Source organism: Sebastes fasciatus, chromosome 7 (genome assembly GCF_043250625.1).
Source record: "Sebastes fasciatus isolate fSebFas1 chromosome 7, fSebFas1.pri, whole genome shotgun sequence".
NCBI lineage: Eukaryota > Metazoa > Chordata > Actinopteri > Perciformes > Sebastidae > Sebastes > Sebastes fasciatus.
The window spans coordinates 12,096,966-12,124,487 of NC_133801.1; the positions used below are offsets into that span (position 1 = coordinate 12,096,966).

Here is a 27,522-nt window from a genome sequence, read left to right on the forward strand (position 1 = left end):
GCAGCACCGCTTTTACTTTGACACCGTCTAACGTTTGTGTTTCCGGGGCAACAGGACAGGACAGGAAAAAGGTAACGGCTGTCAGTTGATGTTTAACAAACATCGCTGTGTTTCTCCTCTATTTAGCGTATATTTTTATATTACTATAACAGCACAACGACGAGGGACATTTGTACATATCTCCCCACAAGTAAGGCGACTTCTTATTGGTTTTAAAACACCTTTACGTTGATGTAGAAACTGCCTAACGTCTGTAGCTTATCCGTTAGCAACCGTTGTTGGCTAACCGGTTAGCATGTGGTGGAGGATGATGATGTGCACGCATTTGGCTTCATATCTTGTTACAGATTGACCTACAACACGACGTTATCTCACTTAAACATTCACATTATTATGGTGAGGCAGTTGGTAATATTTTCACTTTAGTATAATCCCTTGTATGGTCTTTTCTCTTTGTAATTAGCATGTCAATAGGCGTGTTGAAGTCTTCGCAATGACAGTCTGATATCTGATTAAGAGTCGCTGATAAGGGTTTCATGACTGTCCCTGTCATATTCTCTGTCTTAGTCAGTAGGAAGCGAAACTACAGCAGAGAGAGGACACTGTTGAAAGAGAGACACTAAACTTGTCACCTTCTTTTTCCTCCCTAGACTGCCCTGACCTGCTGAAACCTTGATTGACATGGCAGCCAATGGAGCAAGCTGTGAACAGCCACAGAAACGTGCAGGAGCCAAAGACAGACACAATGGCCAGTCGACAGGTTGGTAAAATCTTTAAAATGTACAAGTAGAGAAGTTAACTCATTTTTGAAGTGTCCCTGAAAACTTGTGTAATCTCTGATGACACAGATAAGTAGTCATATAAAAAACCCTGATTATTTTTATGGTACTTTTGAGGTAAAGGTGCAAACAACGTGGCCTACAGTAGAACAAGAACCAGAAAGACTTGTGGTCAGGGAATGAAATTAGCACCTGCCACCTGCCAAATACAGGGTAAATGTTGGTTGTGGCAGGTAAACATTTCAGGTCACCTTGCCACCATGGCAGGCAGGTTTTTACTAAGAAATATTTTTTTAAAAGCAATTCCTAAATTACAAAATAGTCAGGGATTAAGGTTACATGATCCATATTTCTACTGTCTGTTACCACTGACTCAGTGTTTACTAGGAGTGGTAGAAAATATCTAAAATTGCAATACATTGCAAATCGATTTGTAATTAATAGTTTATATGCAAAGATTAACTTAAGTCAATTCTTCATTTTATTTGCAAAGATATGCGTCCTCTGTAATAAATGCAAATGCAGATCCTACTATTCTGATTGCATAAAAAAGTTAAAAAAAAAAAATTTTACTCAGATGATGCATATGGCGGTGTGTTCTTTATACTATGACAGTTTTCCTAAAATTAGATTTAAAAAAATCGCAATATATTGCGTATCATGATACGTATCGTATCGCCAGATTCTTGCCAATAGCCCTAGTGTTTAAAAAGTGTTCTACCTAGATTTCAGAAGTGGCAGACAAAAAAATTGTGTGGCTAGTAGAAATGTTGAGTGAACTGCCACAGTGGCACGTGAGAAAAAAACTTAATTTTAGACCCTGCTTGTGGTGTTTCATATATTTAGCATTACCAGGTCAACAGGAAGCAATAGCTGATGTATATACTAGTATTATTACAGTATGTGTGGGTGATTGCAATTCTGTTTGTGCTCCAGACTCTTCAGTAAGAGAGAGGCGACAGAAAGATAAGGAGGATCGCCTGTCGCTGGTGGTATGGAGGAGGCCTGTCACCACACTACATTATTTCCTACTGGAGACCCTTATCAAGCTAAAGGAGTGGACGTTTAAGTAAGATGTTAAACAGGTTTTTTCTAGTTTGCCTTTGTTGACGCACTATTTTTGCCTGGAGGGTTTGTGCTTGTGAGCTTTTGTCATATTTTGTTTGGTGTGACAGCATTGTTCTAGTTCTAGGGCTAGGGCTGTCCCGAATACCATTTTTTGGGGCTTTGAAGTTTCGGTGACAAATAGTTGAAGGTATTCGAACCTCCATTTCAGTGCCACTGCCGCACTACTGTACACACACGCACCTTTACACACAACAAACCGCGACATCCGTCTGATAATAACTAATAATAATTAATGTGGAATATGAATAATGTTGGATCATTCATTAATTCATGGGCTATTTGGGGATTTATACGTTATTATTATACTTTTTTTTTTTAAATGTAAAAAACAAAACATTCGAATAGGGATTTGGAGGTCGATTACCATGGCAAAGGTCGAAGCATTCGGGTCAGCCCTTCCAGTCACCGTTTTTCAGTTTGTCTGTTTGTCTGTTTGGAACTTGTTTCATTATTGACATTTTGTTTTCTTTCCTTCCTGTTCAGGCTTTGGCAGCGACGAGGCACAGTGTTCTTATTTTTGGTGTTATGTTCCCTGTTCTCCTTCGCCTACTCCACTGAGGGAGCACACCAACAAGTAAGGCTTGACTGATTTGTTTTTTTAGTGACGTTAATAATCAACACCATTGCTCCATCACCAGCCTGTTTAAAGGTTAATGATAAGTCACTCTTTATCCACCTAAAAACATTCCTAGAAGAGTGTAGGGAGATAATGACGTGTGCACTGTTGTCAAGTAACCCTTGATCATACAGTCAGTTGGCTGAAAGCTATGTTTACAGATTCCTCTGTGCAGTGGTCCGAAACAGTTTGGTTAAAGCATCGCCAAGCTTCAATATAACATATTCCTAGATTGCTCACATTTATAATTATGAACTAATATATAACCTACTACAGGTAATTTAGAGCAGTGGTTCTCAACCTTTTTCTTGTCAAGGATCCCTAAATTGGTACCCATTAGGTCACAGATTCCCATTTGATAAGATTTCACTTCAGGAACCTCCATCTGAAAAGATTTTGGTTGTTAGATATGATTAAGACCAGAATTCTATAGTTGCCAACTACAGTTGAGGAAGTGAAACCTATGCTCATAACAGTCACCCTTATGGCTCTTACTCACATTGGGCCCACTTCTATAGTGAGTTAAATAGTGCATAAACTATTCCCCATTTTTCTGGTTACCCCCTGGAACTCCCTCAAGGACCCTTGGGGGACCCGTGGTACGATGAGATTACAAAATATACGCAAATTGAGATTTTAGAAATGTTACTAAAATCTTTCCCTCTAAAAAACAGCTGATATTACTTTTTAAAAAGTTGCTCTTTTGGCCATAATCATACCATGACTCCAACGGAGAAAGAATTCTTCAGTAAACATTAAATATGAGTAACATCCAACAGACAAGACTCAAACTCTAATTAACTGCAACTAAGAATTTACTTTTTTAATCAGACATAATTCAGTGAACATTCCTGTGTCCTCCGCCTTCTAATCTGTTTTATTTTACTTTCTTCACTGAAGTATGTTAGCTACCTGGAGAAGAGGTTCCTATGGTGTGCCTACTGGGTAGGCCTTGGGATCCTGTCCTCAGTAGGCCTTGGGACTGGCCTGCACACTTTTCTCCTCTATCTGGTAAGATAACACTTTGTTATGGTTTGGCAAAAGTATAAACACTAGTTCTTGAACTGGGTTAGTACTGAATACAGAGACACTCGCAAACACTATATGAAAAAGATAAGAAAAAAGTATCATGTTGCACTGCATTAAGAAAGTGCTGCGGTCCCAATAGGGTGCATGACAAAACATTAAAAAAGGACAAAGCCACATCACTCTGAGGGCAGCTGTGGCTGTGAAGAAATATTCCATTTTAAAATGAGCAACATTGCAAAAGACTCAAGTGAGGAAAAAGAAAAACTAACACATCTTTATAAATTTAATTTAAACTACTGTGCTGGCTCTAAATAAAGTTTAAATCAACTGGAGCATATGTTGATTAAATTTAATTTTGAATGAGCAGCATGTAATTGTAAAAAAAAAAAAAAAAAGTGTGAAATGTCTATTGTGTGTGCAGGTGTGCAACTGAATTACTTTATCACTGACAAATGCACGTAAATTTCCACGTACACCACATTCTTATCTAATCATCCTAATGTTTTTGTCAAGATGGTATCATCACTACATTTACATATTTCTGGGGAAACTGACTCAGCCGACCCATATGCGTCCCATATCTCAACTGTCAAAAGAATGCAAAGTGATAATAGCTGTAAAGAGTAACTTGTATCATTATCTGGTCGGCCGTACTCCGCATGAGTGAGTCAGGATGTCCTGTGTGTATCTATACTATACAGTTTTTTTGTTTTTTTTCAGATTTAATTCACCACACACTATTTTCTTCTAGATATACCTTTATAGATGACATAAAAGCCCACGTGTGTCTATACCTGTAGTTACCAGAGGGTGGCACCACACTCCATATTCATTGTCCTTTACTTCTTCAAACTCGTTCCATTGTGTCACCCGTCAGTCTAAGGCTAACCAAAAGTTTAGTGTACTTTTTCCTTGACATGCAGTCACAGAATGACTGTATGACTGAGTCACCAAAATGTGTGTCATTTGTCTTGGTTGTGGTAAAAAAAAGGAGAACATGGCAAAATAAAACCAAAGTGCAACACAGTCTGCTTCAAGCTGATGATGTGGCTTCTGTTCTGTAGAACTTGTGCAGATGTGGGCCAGCTGAGTCAGCTGTTTCCATCATAATGAAATAATGGGAAAAGAAAGCTGGAACTGTGACCTTCCTGTTTTCAGAGACTATTTGGACTCCTTCCATTAATGCTTTACAGCTCACCATTTGTTTGTTTGAATAGTTTTACTGTCTAGTAGTCTTCACTTACTTTATATACTGTGTCCAACTATAATGCAATAGTAGTGTGTGTATGTACTTGTTTGGATACTTGTTCTCTGTGTATCATAATACTGAGAAGGTGTGACCTCATCGTCTCTCCACTCTGTGTGAGGGAGGTTTCTTTCTATGAGTAGGCACCGTCATCTCCCCCGTATGGAACAACCTGATATCTGTTACAACAGCTTTTCTCATTTTTTTTTTTTTACAATTACCACCTTTTACTTTTCCAGTGGAGGCTAATTTAACAGCCATTTTTTAAAACAACTTCCCTTTGTGTTCTATAAGCCTCGGGTGGCCCTACTTGAGGCTCATCTCATAAAGTCTATCTTGTGTTACTCATCCTGATATTGCACAATTGGAAATTGTGAAAATTGTCCTCAGAAACAGTGTGTCTAAACCAGGGGTCTCCAACCTTTTTTCCTCTGAGAGCTAATTTGACAAAATGAAACTGGCAGAGAGCTACTCCTAGCACCAAGTTGTACATCACCAATAGCAGACATCATTTCTGTCTCACTTTTATGGTCCTTTAATACTGTTTCAGCCACCGCAGTCATCGCCTTTGTTACAATCCCACCATAGGCAAAGGGCTTTTTGTGTTTTGTTAGGATGTGCGCCTCTAAACGAAGCCTCTGTTGCTGCGTTGGCCTTCTTCATCAGTTTGATAAACAGAGACTGTTGTCTTTTAAGCGTTGTTTTCAGCTCCTTTACCTTCTCTGTTCATAGACTGTTACCAGCCAGAAAGATTGGATAGAAATTTGGTTTACAAAGTGAATTTGTGTTCTCAGATTTATGTACATATTCTTTGAAGCTTTAGCGAGCCACTCAGAAACAGGCTAGCGCAATAGCGAGCTATTTGTTGGTCTATGCGATAAGATAGAGATCAGTCTTCCTACCCTCATGTTACAGCAGGAAAGTCTTGTTTGGACACTTGGGTAAACCCATTCTTTTGAAATTCAGGAAAATCTTACTATGTCTCATGTTTTCCATTGGAAGTGGGAGGGTTCTTGTGGTCCATGTGGCTAAAATGATTTAATCCATTTGAGACATGATTAACAGCTGAAAGATGCTACATCTAAAAACCACATCGATAAGTGTTCATTAAAAAAATCTGACCGCTGCTGGAACAAAAGACCTGCTGAACCTACTGAGTCTGTTAAAAACACTGTAGTAATTTTGGCCCTTGTTCTCTTTGTGGTGGTGTTTAATGTGGTGCTTTGAATAACCATTAACTTTTCATCATTAGTTGACCAAATATATAACCTATTTGTTCCAACAGCATGTACGAGGAGTTGTAGCTGTGTGGGGCAATGCTTTTGGATATGTTGAGGACTCGGAGTCAAACCTGTTAAGAAATAAGTTCAGCTCACTTGTCTTTTCCCTCGCTTTTACAACTCCTGCCTTCTGCCCAAAGCTAGCGATCTCTCTCACGCCAATCCAGGCATCCTTTATCTTATTCCCCTCTAGACTGTAGCTCAGGAGGTAGTGCCGGGTCGTCCACTAATCGGAAGGTCGGTTGTTCGATCCCCGGCTCCTCCAGTCCACATGTCGAAGTGTCCTTGAAAATGTAAATCAGGGCGCCTGGGTTAGCTCAGTTGGTAGAGCGGGCGTCCATGTATTAAGGCTTGGTCCTGACCGCGGCGGCCCGGGTTCGAATCCGGCCTGTGGCCCTTTCCGCATCCACTCTCTCTCTCCCCCCTTTCAAGACTCTATCCACTGTCCTGTCATAAAAAATGGAAAAATGTCCCCAAAAAAATAACTTTAAAAAAAAAAAGAAAATGTAAATCAGATTGTATTGAACAAAGCAAAGCACACAGTGACATGTAGTCTCTACCTTTAACCCATCCTAGTATTAGGAGCAGTGGGCAGTTACTATACAGCGCCAGGGGAGCAGTTTGGGGGTCTGAGGGGAACTGACACCTCTCCAGCTACCAGATCACAGTCTGTACTTGGTCTGTGCGGGGACTTGAACCTACGACCCTCCGGTTCCCAAGCCAAGTCCCCACGGACTGAGCTACTGCCACACCCTTGGGCAAGATACTTAACCCTAAATTGCTCCCGAAGGCTGTGCCATCGGTGTGTGAGTGAGCATTTAGAGTAGATCCTGATGGACAAGTAGACACGTTGTATGGTAGCCTCTGCCATCAGTGTATGAATTTGTGTGTGAATGGATGAATGTTGACATGTAGTGTAAACCGCTTTAAGTGGTCAGAAGATTTGAAAGGTGCTGTATAAATGTAACTTAATTTACCATTATATAGCATTTCCTCTAGCTTCCATTTTAGACCCACTTTAAAACCCTCCCTATCCCATGTCATAAAGGCATGTTTCTCATTTAGAAGAGCCATCAGGTAGCTTTAAATTCAGGGTGGGGGTGTTCAGGAAATGTTAAGAATGGTGGTGTTGTCCATACAAAAGTAGATACATGGATTGACACAGTCTGTCAAGCTGCCGATGTCCCCTTTGTGTGACTCTCACTGCATATCCTGATCAGAAGCATCCCTTTTCTCAGAAAGCCTTCTTTACATTCTTAGCCACATGATGTAAGCCCTCTGCTCATAAGGAGACTATTTCCTGTATCCATATTCACTAAAGCCTAGTTCATGTTCACAGTGCAACAGCTCCTATCACTGCTGCCTACTAAGTGTTGATGTTAGCCTTTGACAGGAAACCCCCGGTGTTAGTATTGAAGGGAAAAACCACATGTCCCACCTGCAGTGTTAAATGTGAATTTACCTCAAGCCTGAAGCATTAATACATAGCCCCACAGAGAGGATGAGATCATCATGCTCATGGGAAAAGGGGATTCACTCACCACCAGTATGATCTTATGAATCATTAAGATGTTTTGGAGGTCATTGCCGTGCATCTAAGTGCTGGATTCTAGTCATACTATTTTGGTTGAAATACAAGAGAAAAGACATGCCTATACATTGTTGCTTTTGCTTGTAGATTTGTCTATTTGATCAGATCACCATGCATCTTTCAGATTTCCCACTGTAATGATGGAAGCTAAGGATGATGTATATCCACCACTTTGTCCATTCATCTCTTTGGTTTAGAACAAGATCTCTGGACTATTAATGTCCTGTGTGTATGATGCCCAGACAGTGGTGGAGTGGAGGGTATACGCAGGTATACGGAGTAAACCCACCTCTTTTTATCAGTAGTATACAGTATACCCACCTATCAGCCAAACATTGGAATATATAGGAGAGTATACCCACTTCCTCCTCAGTATCCTACTACCCATCTACCTTGTAGTACACCCACCTCATCAATGAGGTGCCCAGAGGATGATTACTAATTTTGATAACTGCATGCCACCATCAGGTCAAAATGACTCTCAACCAACACAAGGTGTTTTTCAAACTAATTTTGTTGGATTAACTCAAAATGTGCTGTGGTTGTTCATGAAGCCTAAAGGATTAAATCGTTACATTTTTGGTGACACACAGGAACCACACCCAAGAACTTCCCGCCATCCAGAGGTCAAAATGTCAAAGCAGATTGCTGTGAAATTTCCTGAACTCATTCATGCTGCTAAGGGGTATAATCCATTTTAATTATCAGCTGAGTCACCTCCCTAATAGCCTGCGGGGTTGTTATGAACTTTGCTGCCTCAAGGGTCAAGTTTTCTTGTTCTTGAATAAACGTGATTTGTGTTTCTTTCTTCATGTGATGGGTCCTTGATGAAATCCACTTGCTGAAATAGATACTGGACAAAGAAGTGGTCTATCTGACCAGTATGCAAATGTGCTTTTCTGACTTTGAACAAAGAAGTTCACTTCAGGGTGAACGTATCGCCTGTCTGATGTGTATCAGAACTTGTTTTCAGAGTTTGACTCAGTTTTCTCTTGTAAACACCGACTTGTCGTGTCATGAAGAAATTCCGTTGACTGGAGTTCTGTTTGGTCTGAAACAGACTGTGTTATGTAAACTAAAGAAGCCTCCTGTGTGCTCATACTCGGTGGGGGGGTGGAGTGGAGGGGTACTATGGGGGAGCAGTTGCAGTCATCACAGATTAATTACTGTGTGCTGTCCATCTACTGTCAGTGTTGCCTGTATCACCTTGGAGAGGCATAATGGAGTAGCTGTGTTGTGGTTACAGGTGGGTCAACTGTTATTGAGGCCAGGTGGCTGCTTCTAACCAGACGTCTTCTTCACAATGATAAATGATGACCTGTCAGAGAGACTGTGACTCAGCTACTGTCGGTGTGTGTCTGTACCTATGTGGGCAGATGAGTCTGTTAGCACACGAGCTGCGTTTAATAATGCAACAGCAGATTAAATAGTTACAGTATATACACTCAGTTACCAATTTATTAAGTACACTTGGCTAAAAGCAATGATAGAGGAAGCATTCAGATCCTTTACTTAAGTAAAAAATTATAAAAATACACTGTGAAAATACACTGTTACAAGTATAAGTCCTGCATTTAACTACTAATTACTAATGGAAAAGTATGTAAGTATAATCATAAAAATGTACTCAAAGTATTAAATACAGAAAAATCTAAATGAAAAACACTCAATGATTTATAATAGATTTAAATAATTAAAAGGAAAAGCAGCAAATCTTCACATTTGTGAAGTTTGAACCATAACACTTGTCATATTTGCCCGAAAAATTACATTAACGATTAATAAATTAATTTTCTGTCAATCAACTAATCGTTATAGCTGTACTTGTATAAACTGTTGGGTAGTTCAATTTATAACAAAACATATTGTTTAACCTCTTCATATGTTTTTCTGTGCAAAAATCTTAATTTGTAAAGTAACTAAAACTGTCAGATTTATGTAGTGGAGTAAAAAGTACGATATTTTCCTCTGAGATGTAGTGGAGTAGGAGTAGACAGTGGCAGTAAAGTAACGTACAAGTATCTAAAATTTGTACTTCAGTACAGAACTTGAGTAAAAGTAACCCAATCTAATACAACTGCCCTGTAATAAATGCTAGGTGTTCCTAATAAACTGGCAATCGAGTGTAAGGAAATGATGACATTATGGTGCTGGCAATATTTAAACCTTTATCCATTTAAAATGCCTGCTGCTGTTGAGAAGACTAGTCTATTAATAATGATTATAATATATAACACAGTCTAAAATATCCTTAACCCATGACTTGACTAGGGCTGCAACTAATGATGATTTTCATTGTCGATTAATCTGACAACTATTTTCACAATTAATCGATTAGTTGTTTGGTCTATAAAGTTTCCCAAAGCCCAAGATGACGTTCTCATATGTCTTGTTTTGTCCCCAACTCAAAGATATTCAGTTTACTGTCATAGAGGAGTAAAGAAACCAGAAAATATTCACAATTAAGAAGCTAGAATTAGAGAATTTTGATTTTTGTTTCTTAAAAAATGACTCAAACCAATTAATCGATTATCAAACTAGTTGGCGATTAATTTAATAGTTGACAACTGATCGATTATTTGTTGCAGCTCTACACGTGGCCACTGCAGATTGAGTTTGTATTGTGTATCCCATTGCTCAGCTACCTTAAGCTACAGTATCTACCACATTAACAATGTGGCCACATGTCCAAGTGTTTCATGACACACATTGGACAAAATCAATGTGCCAGTATATGTGCCAGTGGTTTCCAGTCTAATTAAAGCAGCTCATCCTCTCCATCTGTCTCACCTCTCTCAGGGTCCTCACATAGCATCAGTAACCCTGGCAGCATACGAGTGCAGCTCCACAGACTTCCCAGAACCTCCGTACCCGGACCAGATCGTCTGTCCCCAAGGTGGAGGGCTGGAGGGAAGCATCTCCCTCTTCTCTATCATGTCAAAGGTCCGCCTGGAGGCCTGCATGTGGGTGAGTCCTAGTTTGAATAAAAAGACAATACAGTCATCCACGCTGAAGAATGGCAAGAATGTTTGGCAGTGCCAGCAGCGGGTGGCATTGTGACAGCCAGGAACTTCATTCACCCTCATTTCAACATTGCCAGGACAAAAACGTTAACAACATTATGATGCTTATAAAGCTTAAAAAGATTGTTTTGAAGTATGCGTTACTTTTCACAAAGCGGTCGCGTGCACCAAATCCAAAAGTTCATGGTGGCATGAGTAGTTGCCTGTGGGTGAATGTGGGAAATAGATAAGCAAACGCTGACACAGAACTTTTCAATTTGTGCCGGTTTAGGGGGCAGGCACCGCCATCGGAGAGCTGCCTCCATATTTCATGGCCAGAGCGGCTCGTCAGTCAGGAGCTGATCCAGAGGATGAAGACTACGAGGAGTTTGAGGAGATGCTGGAGCAGGCAGAGGGCGCTCAGGTCAGAGTTGCACACACACCTACACGTCCCTCATGAGAACCACTGGCTTGGTCATTAGCCGGTCATATACATGGGCACATAAATACAAAGAATATTTTGTATAAAGATTTTAAAAGCATTACCCACCTCAGATGTGCTTTTCATTTGATTTGAAGTGGCAAAAGTTGACACCTTAACATATGGTGTCTCATTTTTCATTTATCGGTTAAGAATCTCCAAAAAGCACAAACACAAGAAAACTGTGAATAAGTTACATGTTCTTTATCCCCCAAATTTGTCACATTTAGTGTGAAAGGTATCCCAGACTCAACCCCCTGCCTTCCATTGAAAACACACACTGCATGTTGAAGTATCTATCCCTCTATTTGGTTCCATATTAGCACAGGTGTTTACACTTTACCAACCCACCCAAGTATGATAAGATCATATCTGGTTTGGCCTCATCTTTATAATGCACAGCTGACCATGGAGCCACTGTCCAGTGATTGGTCTTAAAGTGCCACGTGACTTCAGTGAAGCCCCTCCCTCCTTACACTTCCAGTAAATCTGTCTGTTCGTGGGTGAGTCACCCTGAGCACAGCTCCCCCTTTAATCATCCTTCGGGCTTCGTTCTCCTTCCCTCCCTCCCTCCTTCCCTCCCTTCTTCCTCTCTTTTCACCGGCCTCTAATTTGAATGACAGACAGTTCTGTCAGGAACCGAGCTCACATGACTGGAGACGGCTGAGATCAGATGCTGAGTCAGCAGCAGCAACAGAAATCAGAGGGATTGTGTACATTGTCTCCATGACCTGTTCTCACTTCACTGTTTCTCAGCTGAATAGGCTAAACCTCACATCACATGTCTTTCATCATGGGGATTTATTCAGGATGTATCCACATGTGCATTTGTCATAGGATGGTTTTCTAAGCAGTCGTCTCACAGACGAGTCACTTTTATTAGGAGCTGAGGAACACACGATTCATGGGAATGAATGTCACACAACATATCTTAAAAGAGAAGTACATCACTTAGAGTTGTGTATATTGTTATTAAGGCTGTCAAAGTTAACACGATAATAACGCTGTAATGCAATTTAGTTTTAACACCACTAATTTTGGTGAGGAAAAACTGTCATGTCCATTTTCAAAGTGGTCCCTTAACTTTTGACCTCCAGATATGTGAATGAAAATGGGTACCCACGAGTCTCCCCTTTACAGACATGCCCACTTTATGATAATCACATGCAGTTTGGGGCAAGTCATAGTCAAGTCAGCACACTGACACACTGACAGCTGTTGTTGCCTGTTGGGCTGCAGTTTGCCATGTTATGATTTGAGCATATTTTCTATGCTAAATGCAGTACCTGTGAGGGTTTCTGGACAATATTTGTCATTGTTTTGTGTTGTTAATTGATTTCCAATAATAAATATATGCATACATTTGTCCCCTCCCATGTTGATAAGAGTATTAAATACTTGACAAATCCCCCTTTTAAGGTACATTTTGAACAGATAAAAAATATGCAATTAATTTTCGATTAATCATGATTAACTATGGACAGTCATGCGATTAATCACAATTTAAATATGTAATCAATTGACAGCGCTAATTGTTATAATCAGTATTTTCAAGTCAGTATTCTTCATTGGACTAAAATGATTTGGCCTCACTGGCAAGGGACTTGTAAACCTTAATGCTGCATCTTTGTGTGTTTTTTTGTGATGTGGAAAAAAATATGCACCACAATGATTGACTAAAAAATAATTGACATAGCTAAAATGAGTCGGGTTTGAAGATGAACACGAACAACTAAAATTTTAATTGCTTCCAAATTTGACATTGATGAGATGGCAGTTTTCCCTCCTGCATCGGCTGTGATCGTCACCATGTAACCACAGACGTTTCACCCCAGAGGGATGGAGAGTTTTTCACCACACAGTTTTCAGCTATAATGCCACCAAAGTCACCAAACCAAAAAAAAAAAAATCTTACAGTGCTCAGAAATAGCAGGTATTTAAACACACAGTAGTCTCCACAAGGCTCTCATTCCTTGTAATAACATTTCTGACAACACTTTTGTTTGGTTGAAAACCGCACATCTGCGAGGAGTACAGCATGGTTATTTAAAGAAAAGGGTGATGTGTGTTTAGAGACACTCGTGTATTTAAATAGAAATTGTTGCATTGTGGTAGAACAGGTTTTACAAACCATGAGTCATGAAAGTCAAATTTTAAGAAAACCTTTCCCATTCATATCTGACAGAAGTAGTGTGTGTTTAATTTTTTTTTTTTATATCTGTTTGCAGGATTTCGTGACAAGAGCAAAACTGGGAGTCCAGCATATGGTGCAGAAAGTGGGATTTTTTGGGATCTTGGCTTGTGCCTCTGTAAGTATAAATTTATTTATATATAAATTTATTATATATTTAAGGTTGTTTATAACATCCCTTAAATTTTTATACATACAAATATTAATGTTACATTGAAGATGTCTTTCCTCATTTGACCAAACATCTGTCACCGTTGATGCAGATATACTCTGAAGGAAATTAAGCTGTAACCTGACACCTGTAACAAGGGTAATTTATAAGATTGTGAATCAGTAAAATTGTCTGATGTGTATGTGTTTTAGATCCCTAATCCTCTCTTCGACCTGGCTGGAATAACTTGCGGTCATTTCATGGTTCCCTTCTGGACCTTCTTTGGAGCAACTCTAATTGGGAAAGCCATCATCAAGATGCATATACAGGTCAGTAGCTCAACTAAAAAGTTTATCAGAAGTGGTTAGAAATGAGCAAATTACGGGTGCTCCGATAGCTCACCTGGTAAAGTGGGTGTTCCATGTACTAAAGCTGAGTCCTTAACACAGTGACACGGGTTCGAATCTGACCCATGGCCCTTTGCTGCATGTCTTTCCCCCTTTCCTGTCTCCCCTGCACTGTTGAATAAAGGCGAAAGAGCCAAAAAATTATCTTTAAAAAATTAAGAAACAAGCAAATTACACCAGGTTTTTCCATTTTATCATAAACCATACAGGCAGGCAGCATCTTGGCTTTGAATGCGGAGTACTGCAGTATACTGGTATTGACGATAACCGTGATATTTAAAAAATTAAATATTGATATCATGTTAATGATACACACATGATAATATTGTGTAAATAATCCAGCGCCTCTTAAATTATTTTTATATATACAGTTACAGTTACAGACTCTCTCTCCACTTCCATACACTCGTATTTTGAGTGTAATTCATTTTCCAAAAAAAAGAGAAAACCCACAATAAAGATATTGCGATAATACCATTATTAGTGTAAAAAATATCAAAGTATCGATACACATCGATACTGAATATTTGAAACGGTTTCAACAATCATTTTCCACAGTATCAATGCACAAGCTGAGATGACACACACACACAGCTAATTATCTTTTAATAAAAATCTAAAATTTTATGTCCTCAATTTTTCCCTGTGGAATCAAAAAGGGTTTCGATTATCAAAATATTTCAAGGTATTTTATCGAAGTTAGAAATTCCAGTATCCTGACAATACTAATCGTTATCATGAATTTTTTTGGTAGTGAAAATCTCATATCGTGATAATCCTACTTTGAGTATGACTTGTAATTAGGCATGTCAAAAAATCCACTGGTAAGAGAAAAAAAAGGCTTTGCACTCACTGATTCACCATCCCCACAACCACAAAACGGGTGGGAGAACTGAGATCAAACTTAGAGCTTAGATCATGAGGTGGTGGCTGTGAGAAACTCCTAATTGTGCACTTCTGGTTAACTATTTGTGACGGTGCTCTGGTCCTTTGGGGATTCCTTATTCTGCTTTTAGCTTTGGAATCATCCAGCACGTATAAACAGGCTCCAGATGAAAGGAGTGAAGCTTTTAAGAAGTCTTTAACAAGAGTGGATTTTTAAAAAATGCACTAGATCAAAAAAATGTGTTAATTACGGAGTGTATTGTTGAGTCTGCCACACCAGTGACTAATATAAGCCAATACTGAGAGAGTCTGTCTGCGAGTGAGTCGCTGAGTGTCTTAACAAACTTATCCATCTCATGGTGGTACCAGCCAGTGATGTCACTGAGGCCCTTCACACAAAGGGGCCCGTTGGGCAGCAGGGGATATGGAGGATGTAGAATGGACATGAGAAGCTAGACATGAGAGGAGGAAATTGAGCAGACGGTAAGAGGCTGCAGGGGGTCTCTTTGTTTTGTTTTTTCTTTCTTGTACCTTGAAGCTCTCGGGGCATCACGTGTCATATCCTGTCTGATTTTGTCCAGGGGGCCATGTGTCATGCTGTTTAAAGCTGATCAGTTTCAGGACCGGAGAAAGAATATTGTGGTTTTGCCCCCCCGCTTTGGTGCTTTGCAAACCACACAAAGCCCCTCGCAGCCCAAACTTTAGCTTACTGCCAGGTTTGGGTTTTGTAATTAGTGTGTCTGTGGACAGTGGCAGATGTGGCCTCAATTTCCCACAGCTGTGCCGCTAAAATAAAAATAAATTGTCGTATCTATCAATTTATCTGTTTGTCATGTGTGTTTCTTGGAGACACTTTGTTGTTTCTTCCAAAAAATTTCTTACGATGTCCTGTAAAACACTTCAACCACAAAATATTTAGAATTAATTGTACACCTCTGCATATGATCAGCAAGTATTTGGGTTTAAAGCCGATTAATCTCTCCCTTGTTTTCCTACAGAAACTATTTGTTATCATCACCTTCAGCAAGCACATAGTGGAGCAAATGGTGTCACTCATTGGGTAAGTGTCTTTCTGTGTTTGTGTGCGTGTGCACGTGCGTGTGTGTTTTTTTGAGAAAGACAATCGGGTATTTTGTGGCGTCATTGTCTTTCCCCAGCTTTTGTGGTCGGAAATGCATTTGTAAACTTTTTCAGATGCATTTTGACCACTGATTGGAAATCCTGTACGAATAAATGCTTTCACTGCGTGGGTGCTCGTGCATGCACATAAACATTTCCACATAAAGGTCCCCCCCCCACCACACACACACACATATGCGATCCATCTCTGAAGTATTGGTGGTCAGGCGTGTGAGGTCCCGTCCGAACACGTTGATCTGACTCACCAAGTTCAGCTTTGACTGAGAGATTTTGCCCCAGCGAGGCGGGACACACAGTCGTAGACATAAAAGAAAACTTTCTCTGACTGTTAAACTAATTTCAGGTTTCGCCAATTTATAGGGATTAAAGGTAATATCCTAATTGTTGGTTTTGGATGGTAAAATGAACTATTCAAGATATCAGTTAGTATTTATTGTAAGTCAAGGGACTGCAGTTGAAACTTAGCCAAGAGGCACATTTACAGAAATGTTTATTAATGTGCACTGTTCCTGTAAATTTAAACTGTATAAGTAAATAAGTCATCAATTGTCATTAGGTCAAATTAAAGTTTAGTCAGACTTAATGTTAAGAAACCAACATCTCCATAGAACTGCTTCATTTTTATTGATCTATTGGCTTATAAATGTTCACTTGCATGTCTGTCCAGGTAGAAACTTTGACCTTATTTGTACCTAATCTATGGTCATACTGAGAATCCTGTTTCTTTTTAATTCAAAAATGAGATTCAAGGTTCTTTCCTATGAAATTCAGATGGTCTTTGCTGTGACTCGCTGTGATGAGTGCTTCACTGCTGATACAGGATGTTTTTTGGCTCTTGCTTGTGTGTTTATGTATGCGTGCTCGCATGTAAAGAGGGAGAGATAACAAGAATGAGTCAGTCAAAACTAGTTAGGTTTATTTGAAATCGGCAATTACCCACTTCCCCTTTGCTGTTTGTTTAGTAAATTGTCTCCTTTTTTTTGCTCAGTCAAGTCGACTGAAGTCGAAGACAGAATTTAATTTATGCAGTGCTGTATTTAAGTGTTTACAGCCTGCAGGATATTTGTCTTTTCATGGTAATGATAAGTTTTGCATCATGTAGAGATACTTTCAACTGCTGACTAAATGGTAAAACTACAACACCAAACCTCCACATGTATATGACATGAGTTGATAAACTGGTAGCCATTATGATTGGCCCCCTAGTGAGCTAATTCACATTGCCAAATAAGGACATGAGCACACCCTGATTAGATATCTTCCCACCGAGAAGGCAGCAATGGTGGTAAAGGTGATGACATCATGTCGACTCACTTCCTGGTTGAAGGGGCTGACGCCGGCTCCTATAGAGAGCTGTGGAGAATAAAAGGAGGGCTGAAGGGTTTCTGCTTCATTCCTCTCTGCTGCCTGCTCACAGTGCTGAGCAGAGGAGGTGGAGGCTCCAGGATGGGCCCCACATGTAGGATGGGGCCTCCAGCAGCTGTTACAAGGATGCTGATTGAGGACCTTTGGTAGTGTTCAGGGAAAGAGAAGACTTCTTTGAGGCTCTTATGGGGAGCTCAGTGTTCAGGGTCCAAAGCTCCATGTCAAAGGAAGGGGGCTTTAAAGGGTAAGTTAATTAATGTTCTTCCTCCCTGTCTCTTGTGTCTCTTTTCTTTGCCGTTCTGTGTGGATGTATGCGGGGCTGCGGTGTCAGGTCTGTGCCCAAAGTGGGACCATCAATCCAGAAGCCCTTCAGTCATTACCTGGAAGCACAGAGGAACAAGCTGCACCATGCTGGAGGAAGTGCACCAGCGGTAAGAGCAATACTTTATTTGACTTTGCACAACTTTCAAGTGACAAAATGTGAGCTTTATTGATGTATTTATTTAAGATTAATACAAATATGTATGTAAGATTTTTGTTATACTCTAGAATATGAAAAATATCAGCAACATCAGAGTTGGGAGTTTAAGTATAGCCCAACCAATACTTGATTTTTGAGGCTATTATTGATATTTTGGAGTTTATAAAGCCAGATAATCACACATTGACCTTTTATTTTGTTAATCGCATAACATACATTTGTTAAAATAAAAATCCTTAAATTTGGTTATTAAAGAATTGTGACTAAGATATGTAGTGAGCGTGAAAAATATAATTATCAGTGCTCTCTGGTGGACAAAGTATGTAACCAAGAAACTTAATTTTTAAATTACCTCAAACATATCTTTGGCATTTCTGTACTGTAATACCTTACTTATTGGCCAATAGAGCTACAACTAATAATTATTTTCATTGTCGATTAATCTGTTGATTATTTTCTACATTAATCGTTATTTAGTTGTTTGGTCTATAAAATGTCAGAAACTGGTAAAAAATGTCAATCAGTGTTTCCCAAAGACCAAGATGACGTCCTCAAATGTCTTGTTTTGTCCACAACTCAAAGATATTCAGTTTACTGTCATAGAGGAGTAAAGAAACCAGAAAATATTCACATTTAAGAAGCTTGAATCAAAGAATTTTGGCTTTTTTTTCTTAAACAATTACTCAGACCGATTAATTATCTAAATAGTTGGTGATTAATTTGATAGTTGATAAGTAATCGATTAAACGTTGCAGCTCTAGTTTATAGTAGAGAAAAAAAATGATACACATTTTATTACTATATGATTAGTATGACACTATTTTAACACCATTTTACAAAAGGTGTGGAGCAGCTAGCCCATTTTATAGAAGGAATCTGACACAGACTCTTAAGTCAGCAATCATTTTTTCCATTAAAGCAAATGACCTCATTTTTCATTGCGTCATAATAGAAATAAGGAATTAAAGAGTGCTTGAGCTACTAGCACTCCCTTCACTCCTTAATGACTAACACTCATTATATTCATGTAAGAGCTGTAGAGACAGTTATGTGAGGGTAACACAGTAATACCTGCCAGGAATATTCAGTTGACTGTCATAGAGGAGTAAAGAAACCAGAAAATATTCACATTTAAGAAGCTGGACTCAGAGAATTTTAACCTTTTTTTTTCCTTAAAAAATTACTCAAAGCGATTTATCAATTATCAAAATAGTTGGCGATTAATTTAATAGCGGCAACTAATCGATTAATTGTTGCAGCTCTATCGGCTAACATATGCGTTGATCCTAATATATTTGCGATAAGCTGATATCAGAGGATTTTATCGAAACTGACCTCGTAGTACATGAAGAAAATGGTATTCAAATATAAAGACAAACTTTCCCCATTTGTAGAATTTAACCCAGGGAGCGTGTATTTTTCAGCAGCCATAGACTGATGTAAACTAAAAACTTGACTGATAAAATCCTCGAAATTTTATCGAAACTGCCATTTTCAAATCGCAGGATGAGGAGGAGATCGCAGGATTTGTTAAAGGGGAAATAAAAATGTGTGTCATGATACCATTTTAAATTAAATATCGTTGTGCTGCAGAGATGTCCTAGCCTACACATCTTATTCTACAGACATCTTTGTTTGGTACAGATCCTCGCAAAAAATCATACCATAATCATTTCAATATGTTCAATGAAAATGAGAATACTGATGAAAAAATTATTAAATCGTATCGCAATTGCAATATCAGTCAAAATAATCGCAATTAGATATTTTTTCAAAATTGTGCAGCCCTATGTTACTACTGTTATGTATGCAGGATGCCAACAATATTCACAATATTTTATTATGCCTGGATTTGTGTGTTCATGAACTGTAATAGCTTTTATGATGGTAATAATGACATATGCACTCCCAATTCTGTGTTTTCCAGGATGAGAACTGGCTGTCGTGGGTGTTTGAGAAGGTGGTGCTGGTCATGGTCTGCTACTTTGTCACCTCCATCGTCAACTCCATGGCTCAGAGCTACGCCAAGCGCCTGCAGCAGCAGCGGCACTCGGAGGAGAAAACCAAGTGATGACGAGACAAAGCGGTACAAACATCCAAGTGACTGTGTTTCTGCTGCTGCTGAGAAAACCCCCCCTCCCACTCCCCACTCAGCCACAGCCACTCACTACTTAACAACAAACCTCACCCAGCCCATCCATTCTCAGAGGCCGACCACTCAAAAACCAGGCACTATTTGTTGGTGTGTGCGCGTGTGTGTGTGTGCGTGTGTGTGAGCTTTTGAGGATGCTGTTTACCGTTTGTCCCTCTTCAGGTTTTGTAGTTCTTCCTCTCATCTCACTCTCTAGGTGCGTGTAGTGCGATTGGTTGTATTGCTGATTTTAACATGTTTCTTTAACGTTTAAATTAACCCATTCATTGACCTCAGAAGTAAAGCAGTGGTTTGGTGGTGACTGCTGTGTGCGTGCAGTGTCCATCAGATGCCTTATGCAAGACGGGAAGGTCCGACTTCCCTTGAATATAGCTCTTGATTTTTATTTAATTTTGTAACATTGATGTATGGATGGATCTCGACTTGTTTGTACAGAAGATAACTGCGATGGATGATCTTTCTTTTCAGGGTTTATTTTTCCTCATGTTTTTGTCCCATTAAGACCAATTTGTCTTTTTTTTGTCTGGTGGAAAAAAAAGCAATATCGACTTTAAAACAGTGTGGTATTGACAGTTTGCACATTGTGTAAATATCTTAATATCTTTTTTGACAGTATGCGCAGATGTATTTCTATTCTAATGGTCTGTGTGGACATGAGTAAACTTGAACCAAAACACAAAAAAGAAAAGGTGATATCATTTGTAAAGTGACATTGTACTCTCAGCTAACTAGTCCCATTTCTATTCTGTACATTTAGGTTGAACCTTGGATCAGATCATGTATATAAAACATGTAAATCATGGCATTTGTTTCCAAGTCTGAGTCTCATTTTTTTGACTTTTAAATGTTCATCCTGATACGTTGTAGTGATCCTTAGATGTTTAAATGCTCTCTGAGAAATGATCATCCTTAAGGTAAGTGAACGGTTGAGGTTGTTTGTGTGCTGATTCAGACTTTTCAATGCCTTCCTGATTTATGTTGCCTGAAACATACTTGGCTCCAGCTCTTGGATAAGATCCTCGTCTATATGCTCAGCCGTGAACTCCTCGACACCACGTTCCCACCCCGTCAGCTAGCTTATCAGACTGGTGTTGGCTGTTTCATGAGCACGGCAACAGCGGTCTGTAAGCTGGCTGAAGTTGTGGGCCTTCAACATTTTATTCCAAAACTTCACTTCAGCCGGTCCACTTGTGGATACAACGTCCTGTCTTTAGTGATTTCATTTTAATCATCCTACTTGTGGAGATACTGTTCTGAAAAATATAAGAACAATAAAGTGATGAAAAGTATGTTAACTGATGTCCTGGTCGCTTTTCTTTGTTCCTAATAACTGCTGAATATTACATACATTCACATTTCAAACTATAATCAGTCATGGTGGATCCTGCTCATGTTTTCTGGTCTTGTCCTTCTATTCAGACCTTCTGGAAGGATGTTATCTGGGTGTTACTATCAGTGTCACATCCCTCTTTATATTGGATATATCCCTGACAGGCTAAGTAAAGATGATCTCTATGTCCTAAAGATCTTGTTGGCAGCAAGAAAGCCATTTACAAAACACTGGCTTCAGAAAAATTGTCCAACTGTTGGCTGCCTCTTTGTCAACATTGTTAAACACATCTTCTAGAACAGATGACCTACTCCATATGCTTATTCATAAGGAGTGCTTATTGAGCCAATGAGACAGATCTTTCACAATTATTGTATGTACCGTGTGCAATATTTTATTTAAAAAAAATATATTTTTAAATTTGCTAGAGCTGCAACGATTAATCTATTAGTTTTCAACTATTAAAATAATCTATTTTGATAATCTATTTGAGTAACTTTTTTAAGAAAAAAAAACCCTCTAAATTCTCTGATTTCAGCTTCTTAAATGTGAATATTTTCTGGTTTCTTTACTTCTTTAATAATAGTTTGTTGAAGCCCTAACATTTGCCTTGATCTACTGATCATCCAATGACGTCCCATTTTTTTCTCATTTGCTTTTTAATTTTTTTATTTCTTTGCTCACTGTTCTTATAATGTGAAAAATTGTCATAGATGAAAAGTATATAAAAAAAGAAATAGCTCCAGTTAGTCTCACCACAAGGTCCATCTAGTAGCTGTTTGAACTTTCAATCGTACAGTAACATGTGACGGAGACATTTTTCTGAGCGCTTTAAAGGCTTCTCGCCTATCTTGGCTTATTAAAAGTTGAGTCAGTTTGAAAGCAGCAGTTGGCAAAACAATCTAATCATAAAGTCCATAATGATTATTAAATTAAATAAAATAGCTCTTTAATAAAATAAAAGAGGCACTGAATGTGTGTCCCAGTGATACTTTTGGTGTAAAGAAATTGTCAAAGTCAAGGAATTTGTTAAACTTAAACAGTAAACCCAAATAAAATAAATTGTATTTTATTTACATGTTGATTTTTTGGTTTGTTTTTTTAAAGCTTCAGCAATGTCTTACATAATCAGTTGACATACAGTCCAACAAGCCTGGTAGTGCATGTTAGTTTTTCCCATTTCTAGCTCAGTTGATTGTAGCTGGAGATGACTTGCTCAAGAGACGTAAAGCTGTCTAGAAAGTCCTCCTCTGAGATCCCAAATTTAACGTACTGATGGATGTAGGCCCTGTAACAAGAGGACAGGAAAAAATTACATTTAATCCAGAAACAAAAAACTGAATAGTGGTTTCCAGGTGAACTTTACTCCATCATCCTCAGGGTTTAACATTAAAAAGAAATTGTTTCTGGACCCAGTTTTTCCTTAAAGTAACATTCAAGCATTTCTCTGGGCTGACTCACCTGGATGCGAACATGTTCCAGGCTTTCCCCACCATGTTATCCAAAGGTCTGAGCAGAGCCTGGCTGTTACTGACCAGCGTAGCACATTTCTCATACTTATTAAAAGGCACCGGGGATTTCCACACGTTGAAAGCTTCTTCTGATGAGAGCCAGGAGGTGTACAGGGCCGGGTCCTCAAAGCCACCTGTGGACAGCGCATCATTCACATACTCAGGTATGTCTTTAAAAAATATCATCGTCTCCTTCATGACAGTTGTGGATTTATCAGGGGAAATAAATATCAATATATTTTTCTTACCTGTCTCTGCGCTGTAGACGTCTTTCCCTCTCAGTATGAGCAGGTTGGCCAGTGAGGTGTTAAAGCTCCTGGTTCGCTCAGAGCCGGCAGGTGGACGTACCTGCCAGTCTATACCTGACCCAGGACAAACAACAAAGACCCTCAGAAGTGTTTTATGATTTCACTTGTTACTAATCACACTCAAGAGAAGACAGCCCTGGTGAATAGGGTCAAAACATTAAGCAATAATAAGGCAATTATTTTTTGTATTACAAGTTTTCTGAAATGTTATGTTTAAATATGCAAATGTGTCATTATCCTATTAAATATGTGCTAATTTGCATGAATCTCCAGAACAGAAATTTGAACATTGGATAAAGCCAGGTTCAAAAGTATTGTTTCATTTTGTTGACATATTAGAGTCAAAGGTTTTTACAGAGGGAATTATCAATATCTCTTTTTATCACTCCATAAATCAGAAAATACTGTCAACAGCCAATAAAAAAATAAGAATTTTCGCCATGTTTTTAGGAATAAAATGTTCTATAAATCAGGCTATGAATGATATATGAATAAAACCCCTCCGTAAAAACCTTCATAATATAGATAGGACTGAAACTGGGAAGTTTGGTGTAATGATACTGAAGTGGAGATTTCTGGCTCAGAGTCTGAGAAAAAACTAATTTTGAGAAAACAGACTTTAAAGACATGGATTGTAAAATTTCATACATTTTGCAAAACACTTCATGTGAATATGGTACAAATTTCAACTAATAGATATCACCATGAAACTTCCCCAGTTGATTACTGACATTCTTTTTTTGTATTACAAGTTTTTCTGAAATTTTATGTTTAAATATGTAAATGAATCATTATCTAATGCTGACTTTTGGTGAATTTAGGAGAAATCTACAGACACAAATAGACTAAATGTAGTAAAATAAACACCTAAATGTGTATTTTGGATGTTTTCTATCCACTAGTCTGAAAGAAGACATGTTATGGAAGCCCAAAATTTCAAATCTGACCAATGCATGAAAGATTATGTTTTTGCCTGGGGCGTCTCCCCGTCTCTCCAGAACTTGCCTTCGTCCATCTTGGTGTTGGAGATGAGCATCTGTCGGAGGTGTTTGAGCAGGCTTGGCCAGTTGAACGTGCTGTAGGCCATGGAGGCACTAGGCATCTGAGGGACGGTGCACACGCTGAGCAGCTTGTACTCCGGGTGGCACGCCAGGGCGCTCACCAGCTCACCTGTTAAAGAATAATGTCACCGTTAGGGTTGAGACGTGCTGGTTCATGAGGATGACATAGAGTAGCTTAACGTGCAATGGGAAGATTGAATGTATGAAGGTTTGACCTGATGACGTTGGAGTCATTTCCTGTTAGAGTGTTTCTACGGATAGGCCCTTTTTACAGCACCGATTTTGACATGTCATAGCAGGGTAAACACAGGTTGATCAGATTAATTATGGTCCCATTCTATTTAGAGTGTCACAGCCATTCCTGCTAGCCAGCATGCACAATACCAGCACCCTGGCACACCTAAATGCAACAAGGCCATAATTACTGTTATTAATAACACCTGTGTTTACCTTGGAATGTAAAAATGGCTGCTGTTAAAAGGGACAATTGGGTGTGGCTGAATCAGTAGCAGAGGGATTTGATGCCAAAATAATGAGGACATTTGCTTTGAGTTAAATTTCCCATTTCCTTTTTTAAGAATGAACAAATTTCGTATCTTTCCCTTTGTAGACTGCATCTCTCCTAATCCGATTACAGGAAATCCAGGCCCTGTGTGTGTGTGTTGGCCTCTCTCACCCAGAGGATTTCTGCTGTAGCCTCCGTAGGAGTCGGCGGTGAGCGCCGGCTGCAGGACGCTGCCCAGCTGGTGAGCGATCACCCCGTTGACATCACCGAAGGAGATGTGTTTGATGTTGAGCAGCTGACTGCAGATCCTGTGCACCGTGTCGTTCTCGTGCACCAGGATGGCGTCTGACAGCTGGTAGAGATGAGCCAGCGTCAGCACCGAGTTGTAGTTCTGGACAATCACCTGAGAGGACATCAGATTTAATAGCACATTATTCTGTACTAACATTAAAGATGATTACTAAGAGCACTTGACAGCCCTGTGTCCGTACCTCCCCAGTCCCGTACGGCCAGGTGAGGTGGTTGAGGATGAAGGACTTGGGGTAGATGTCTCGGAGACACTGAGTAACATAAGTACCGACCCCGGACCCCGTCCCCCCCGCCACACTCATCATGGCCATGAGTCCGGCCAGTCTGTCACAGCGCTCCACCTCTCGCCTCATCAGCTCCTCCACCACGTCTCTGTGACGAGGCCCGTGGACACAGAACCTGGTGTGATACAGGAAACACATTATTACCAGCTTTTACCTCATTTATTTATAAATACAGATTGTTTTACTGTATTTACATTGTGTCTTTAAAAAGTGCACATACTAAGTTACATTTGACGTGATATAAGCACCTTGGAAATAGAAGTCTGACAAAACAATCCTAACTCAAGTTTCACTTTAGGGCTGTAACGATTTTCACTAAACGACGATACTACAACGATATTATTGAAATATCTATAGACATTTTGAAAAAAAAACATAATGCTATATGTCAAATCGGCAATTGAAGAGTAATGAAGAGGAATTGGACGATTTAGACAATATTATCATATGTGTATTATTAACATGATATCAATATTTCATTTTTTTAAGAATGAACAATATTACTGCACCATTAAATAAGCAGAATTAATTTCATAAACAATTACATTTATACATATAAATTAATTCAATCCGATAGAAACCTAAAGGAAAAATATACAAAAAAAAAGGAAAGGACCAAAAACACAAAAAGATAAGTAAATACAAAATTATAATAATAAAAAAATAATTTAAAAAAATCTAAGTATTGAATTATATGTAATATGTAAATATCTCTTTCATGCACAAATGGAAAACTTTATATATTTATATTGCATTTGCACTGTAAATTAAGCACCATCTGTTTTTTTCCCAATAAAACAAGTGCCTCTGTAGTGCTTTTTTTTTGACAGATGATTAGTTTTTACATATTTGACAGAAAAGGTGGGGTAAATGTCCTTTACCCGTTCGCCCAGTTGTTCCCTGAGCCCTGCTTCTGGCTGAAGTGTGCAGTCTCTCCATACCGCCACCTGCCAGATGTTGCAGCCCTACTGATGCTCTGGTTGATCACTTTGGGCTCCATGTCGATCAACACCGCCCTGGCTACAAGCTCTGGTTGAGACAGGAGGGACACATGATGATGACAGGTAAACAGGTAAACAGGTGTGCAGCACAGACAGGAAATAGATACAGTATTCAACACAACACCAGGTGTGTTACCTCCACGTGTAGTCTGGTGGAAGAAGCGCTCACAGCTGGCTGTGCTGTACTCTCTCCTCCCTCCCTCCGGAGCATCACTGCAGAGGACGTCAAACAGCTCGTGACCCACCTGGTTACCGCACTGACCCAGCTGGACGGTTACTATGGACATGTTTCACCCAGCTGAACGGTTACTATGGACACGTTTCACCCACAGGTGTGAAGACTGCAGACTCTCCAGAAGGATCGATAGTGTTCCGGTCAGAGTATGAGGACATACAGTCTGAGATCCACCGGTTTCATGACTGAGTTGATGGAGCTGTCAGCATCTTGTTGTTTGAAAGCGGTGCCCGGTCTGTCGTCTGCTGCCGCCACGGGAAGTTAGAACGGCATTTCCGGCCAAACTGTCAAAACTTTCAAAGTAAAAGTTCATTGGTCGCGAACGGTTTCAACTTTTTTTGAGTCCCAAAGAAAAAAGGAATAAATACCTGATTCAAGCAATATAATTAACAAAGGAGAAAATATTTATGATTATGATTGTGATTATGATTATGATTATGATTATTATTATGATTATTATTATTATTGTTGTTGTTGTTATTATTATTATTATTATTATTATTATTATTATTATTATTATTGTTATTATCATTATTATTATTAACATTATCCTTATTATCAGTATCATTACTATTATTATTATTATTATTATTATTATTATTATTATTATTATTATTATCAGTATCAGTATCATTTTTATTATTATTATTATTGTTGTTATTATTATTATTATTATTGAATAATATAATAAAAATAAGAATATTAATACGAATAAGAATAAGATGTATGTATGTGTATGTATGTGGGATGAATGTAGGAATGTAATGAAGGATGTTAATATATATATATATATTTGTATTTATTATATATATATATATATATATATCTTTAGATATCTTTATCATCTTAGATCTTAATTGTTTATTTAGTTATTTATTATTAGATCTTGTTTTGTTTTTCTGATGCTTCTTGTTGCTGTAATTCTACAAATGTTCCCCACTGTGGGACTAATAAAGCATTATCTTATCTTATCTTATCTTATCTTATCTTATTTTATTTTATTTATCTTATTTTATCTTATCTTATCTTATTTTATCTTATCTTATCTTATCTT

At 38.7% G+C, this 27,522-nt stretch overlaps 2 protein-coding genes across 6 annotated transcripts; one reads left to right on the top strand and one right to left on the bottom strand.

Moving 5' to 3' along the window:
- The first annotated feature begins 10 nt into the window (after positions 1-10).
- vmp1 (vacuole membrane protein 1) lies at positions 11-20,729 on the top strand. Of its 4 annotated transcripts, none has more exons than XM_074641612.1 (12): positions 11-190; positions 651-748; positions 1,716-1,848; positions 2,391-2,481; positions 3,424-3,534; positions 10,469-10,636; positions 10,964-11,095; positions 13,381-13,461; positions 13,707-13,823; positions 15,785-15,846; positions 17,623-17,722; positions 19,700-20,729. In XM_074641612.1, exons 2-12 carry the CDS (start codon positions 682-684, stop codon positions 19,841-19,843), a joined length of 1,206 nt encoding a protein of 401 aa, XP_074497713.1. In that variant the 5' UTR covers positions 11-190; positions 651-681; the 3' UTR covers positions 19,844-20,729. The 4 variants fall into 4 exon arrangements, with proteins under 4 accessions (XP_074497713.1, XP_074497711.1, XP_074497714.1 ...); XM_074641610.1 differs by having other exon boundaries at positions 17-190; positions 651-760; XM_074641613.1 differs by lacking the exon at positions 11-190 and adding an exon at positions 260-396.
- Positions 20,730-22,307: 1,578 nt separating this feature from the next.
- On the bottom strand, positions 22,308-26,705 carry tubd1 (tubulin, delta 1). Of its 2 annotated transcripts, none has more exons than XM_074641584.1 (8): positions 26,370-26,705; positions 26,114-26,261; positions 25,131-25,347; positions 24,811-25,042; positions 24,079-24,243; positions 23,014-23,127; positions 22,716-22,899; positions 22,308-22,542 (listed from the first exon to the last, which is right to left on the bottom strand). In XM_074641584.1, the coding sequence occupies exons 1-8, from the start codon at positions 26,518-26,520 to the stop codon at positions 22,437-22,439; spliced, it is 1,317 nt and encodes a 438-aa protein (XP_074497685.1). In that variant the 5' UTR covers positions 26,521-26,705; the 3' UTR covers positions 22,308-22,436. The 2 variants fall into 2 exon arrangements, with proteins under 2 accessions (XP_074497685.1, XP_074497686.1); XM_074641585.1 differs by having other exon boundaries at positions 26,174-26,261; positions 26,370-26,681.
- Positions 26,706-27,522: the final 817 nt, after the last annotated feature.